General features: G+C 39.2%; 2 protein-coding genes across 2 annotated transcripts; both read right to left on the bottom strand.

Annotated features, from left to right (window-relative positions):
* Window positions 1-500: 500 nt before the first annotated feature.
* Window positions 501-1,109, bottom strand: LOC110035836 (serine carboxypeptidase-like 50). The gene has a single exon (XM_020740145.1). It carries the CDS (start codon window positions 1,107-1,109, stop codon window positions 501-503), a length of 609 nt encoding a protein of 202 aa, XP_020595804.1.
* On the bottom strand, window positions 1,106-2,226 carry LOC110035837 (serine carboxypeptidase-like 50). Its single transcript, XM_020740146.1, has one exon. It carries the CDS (start codon window positions 1,981-1,983, stop codon window positions 1,135-1,137), a length of 849 nt encoding a protein of 282 aa, XP_020595805.1. The 5' UTR covers window positions 1,984-2,226; the 3' UTR covers window positions 1,106-1,134.
* Between the last annotated feature and the right edge of the window lie 2,307 nt (window positions 2,227-4,533).

A 4,533-nucleotide genomic window follows, 5' to 3' on the forward strand; every position in this document is an offset into this window, starting at 1 on the left:
AGATGTTATTTGGAGGGTTGTTAGAAGTTTATTGAGGGGGTTGTTGGGGTATTAACTCCAATAACACTGAAATAACCCTCAATAACATCCTCTTTTCACTTCATTAAACCCTCAATAACCTTCACTGAAGTGAAACACTTTAATAATTTTTGTGGTTTCACTTCAATAAACTCTCGATAAACTCCGTGATGTAGCACATATGACGGTAAATGACTGAAGTCCACACACAAAACTGTGTTCCGACCCATATATGTTAAATTTCTTTATGGGAGAAGAGAGTGAGTACATAATTTATGCGGAGAAGAAAATGGAATTTGAACAGGATATGTCGAGTGTTATTTCTGTTGCACTTATAAAAAATTAAAGGTCACATTAAAAATTTGAGTGTGAGATATAAAAATACTCGTATATATAATGCTATTTTTGTAAATAGTCGATTTTTATTTATTTATTTATTTATCTTTTTTATTTCGATCATTGGGGGTTTGGTGCTGATCATCTTATTTCCCGAAAAAACTTCCACTCTGCAAAACCCAGCCTTCAATCATAGCCTGCGTATTCATCCGCCGGTCTGCCGCAGCCAAATGTCCGGCGCCCAAAACCACGACATGCGTCAAGTTCCCCCAGCTCTGCACAGTCCCCGCAACCTCCCCTTCTACTCTCCACTCCTCTCTCGTCGCCTCTAAGAACCTCGGAGTTCCCTCCCACTCCATCTCCCTCACCCAAGCCTCCACTGACAGCACGCCATCCTTCAAATCCAAAGCTCCTTCATAAAGTAGTACCCTCGTCTTCCTCACCACATCCTCCACCATCGTCTTAACACTCTTCATCACATCCTCATGCAGAGCATTTTTCACCAGTTTGTTGCATCTAACCCAAGCCGTCGTCTTTCCGACTCCCAACACTGATTTGACCTCGTCTTTGTTGAGAAATTTCTTAAGCATTGATGTGGCGTACTTGTGCTTCTTCTTGATGTTTAAGAGTGTGGCCAAGCCGGTGTCTTTCTTGAGTCGAGTCAGTACTCTGTTTCTGGCATCCGTGGCAGCGGACCATTTCCCTTCAATCGTCAGCTTTGCTGCCAAATCCTGTAGCAAGACACAAGATTTCATTAGGATCCTTTTTTTTTATTTATTTTTAGGTGCAGTCCCGCAAGAAATAAGATTTAATTTCCTGCATCTTCTCAAGCTTGGCGCGCTGACGTTCATTGATGAGGCCGAAGGAATAGGCCGCAGCGGCATGGACGCGAATTTGGACGACCGGATGAATCATGCCATTGCCGATGGAGATTCCAGCGAGGTTAATCCGAAGGGAGGGGGGGACTATGGGGTTTTGGTTTTGCAGGAGGATGTGGCGAGCAGAGGAGACGACGAACTTGCCGCCGTAGCTTTGGCCGGAGAGGAAGAGGGGGCGGGAGCGGAAGAAAGGGGGTTGGGAGGAGAGGAAGGATTGAAGAGCAGAGTAAAGGTTGGAGGCGATGGAGTTTTGGTCGCGGGGAATAGGAGAGGAAGAGTGGCTGAAACCAGCTGCGATGGGGCTGTCGATGAAGAGGAGGGCGAAGCGGCGGTTCCATGTGAAGGGATTGGGAAGGAGGTGGAGGTGGGAGGAGAGGAGGTAAGGGCCGAATTCAAAGAGATGGCCGATCATGGAGGAGCAACCGGGGCCGCCTTGGAGCCAGAGGATAATGGGGGTGGAGGAGGGGGAGGTGAGGGGTTTTTGGGCTTCGTAGAAGGCGAAGAAGAGGGAGGAGGAGGATGAGTTGGTGGGGAGGTAGCCGGATTTTGTGGGGACGGCTTGTTTAGGGTAGAGAATTTCAGGCGGAGGAATGGAGGAAACGGTTGGAGAGAGGAGGAGGAGGAGGAGGAGGAGGAGGAGGAAGGCAAAGAGGAGAGATGGGAGGGTTAAGAGAGCAGAGGAGGGTGCCATGAGTGCTGGTTGTTCAAGGTTTCGACTGGAGTGGAGCTCAGGGATGCTTAATTTGTGCATTTTATAGTTTTTTCTGAGGGTTGGTAATTGAAGGCTAGGTTTAGGAAAAAAATATATTGTTCAAAGTCCGGATGCAGATATGGGTCCGAGCAACGGACGTGGTACAGCAGGGCGGAGCGAGAGCACTAACATTTGCTGTATCACTTCCGTTGTTCGGACGCAGCTCGCGCCTGAACTCCGGACGTAATATTTTTTCGAGGTTTGGGGTCAACATCCAACCTCATGGAGAGAAAGATTTTATTATGGCACATTTAATAGATTTGATCATTTTGATTAACATATTCATTGAATAAATTTATTTTAGTTTTGAAACCTATAAAATAAAGATAATCATATTATGTTTTGAATTGAACTAAAATTTTGGTGAACCAAAGTATTAATTTGTTATTAAATTAATGATTGAATCAAATTTATCAAATATTATTAATTTAAATTTTCAATTTTAACAAAAAAAGTGAACATTTAATGTTGTAAAAATAAGCATTTTTAAAATTATGCATTCAATGAGGGTTATGTTTTTATAATTTAACTGGACTGAGCAAAAAGAATTACTAATTTGCAAAACTATAACTTTGAATAAAATTCCATTTTGAATGTGGAAAATATTTCCCAATTGTACTTTTCCTTTCGGGGGGACTTGGCGACGGGGGAATAAAGCTATCCAAAACGCAACATGACAAATCAGTACGAAAAAGATGAGGAAGAATAAGCACCACTTAATTTCGAAGTATTTATATATTTAATTAAATTTTAAGACACGCAGACCTTAATTATCTTGTTGTATTATGACTGGCTTAACTTTCAGTAGATAATAATTTATCGGCTGATAAATTAGTTGATTATGAGCCGAAAACTTGTGCAAGAACAAAATTAATAAATTAGTTAATAAATAAGCGTCCTGGCAAAAAAAAAATTACACATTTGCACTAATTAAAAAAAAAACTAACACACATTTCATAAACATATCATAACAACGTAAAAGGCCAAATAGAGGCAACCACATTAATGTAATCATAACAAATATAACAATTAAGCTCAACAAATCATTCATACAATATTGACCGTAGAATAAATGAAGCACTACACACACATAGAAGAAAAAGAAACACTTATCATCCTAGTGGTCCTCCTCCTCAATCAAAGTTCGCTTGCCACAGCGACTTGTTTGGTGTTTCAACGGCACGATAGTTGCCCTGACATCCCTGACTTGTTCCGTTGCCTTCATCACGGACTCCATCTCATAGAGCTCAGCGGCAAAGCAGATCCGTAACTCCTAGCAGAGTGCAGCCACACATTTGGAGACTTCATCATCAATCGATGACAGCTGACATAACCTAAGTATTTCACCTTATAGACAAATCTTTATGTGGCGAGGTCGTAGACCCTCCCCTTATTTCATCCCCCGACAACTTGCCTCCATATCACAAAATCTGGATGATCAAATTGACCACTAGAGCTACAAATTCCTGATGGGCACTGACTCTAAGCATCCTTCAAGCACAAATACTCTTCCTATATAAGATTTTAAAGGGTAATTAACATCAAAATAAGATTTTTAATAAATTTCACTAAAATAACAATGTTATATAAAAAATGGTCTTAATTAATTAGAATTAAATAAAAAAAATTACGGTCAATAGAACGCAATGGAAAAAAGGATTCATGTTGCCAACTCACTTAGTTGGATAAAGGCTTGTTGTTGTTGTTGTTGTATAGTTTTTCATTTATAAAATTGGATGAATTTACATATATATATATATATATACTACCTAAATCCTACCTATTTACATTTCTAACACCTTATTATTCATGCAAATAAAATGGTATTTTTGATGTAATACGAAAGAAATGGGTGGTATGAATGTAAAAAACGTAAAGTTTAGGTGTCATATATGCAAATACCTTGCTAGGAATTGGGTGATATGCATACAAATGCCCCAGACTTTTAACAGTTATTTTCTCATCAATTTCTCTCTTGTTTAGACTGAATACGCTCAATATACTCAAGGTTGAAATAGTGATTTTTCTTATACGCTGTGAAAGCTTTTGGTGGTATAAATGTAAAAAAGAAAAATTAAGGTGCTATATATGTAAATGCCCCCAGAATTTTAATTGATCTTTTCTCATCATAATTCTCTCTTATTTCTGGACTGAACACACCCAAAATACTATTTTTATACAATGTTATTGACTAACAATTAAATTAATTTAAAATATATAAAAATTCCCTTTTTGGCTGCTATGTTGACTGCATTAAACTCATGTGAATCACTTCAACGATCTAAACCTATTTTCACACCCAACTTTTTTGTATTTGCATATATACCATCAAACTTTGAGTTTTACATTTGTGTCATCCCGTTCTTTCATATCAAATCAAAAATAAGAGTACTTTTTATGTGTAGATAAGGTGGCATAATGTGTCATGTTAATAGGGGTGTAAACGAGCCGAACACAAGCAAGCCCAGGCTCATTTAATGTTCGGTTCGTTTATATTTCGAGCTCAAAAAATGTGTTCGTGTTCGGCTCGTTTGCTTAGCGAGCTGAACA

This window comes from Phalaenopsis equestris, unplaced genomic scaffold (assembly GCF_001263595.1).
Source record: "Phalaenopsis equestris unplaced genomic scaffold, ASM126359v1 Scaffold200212, whole genome shotgun sequence".
NCBI classification, from domain to species: Eukaryota; Viridiplantae; Streptophyta; class Magnoliopsida; order Asparagales; family Orchidaceae; genus Phalaenopsis; species Phalaenopsis equestris.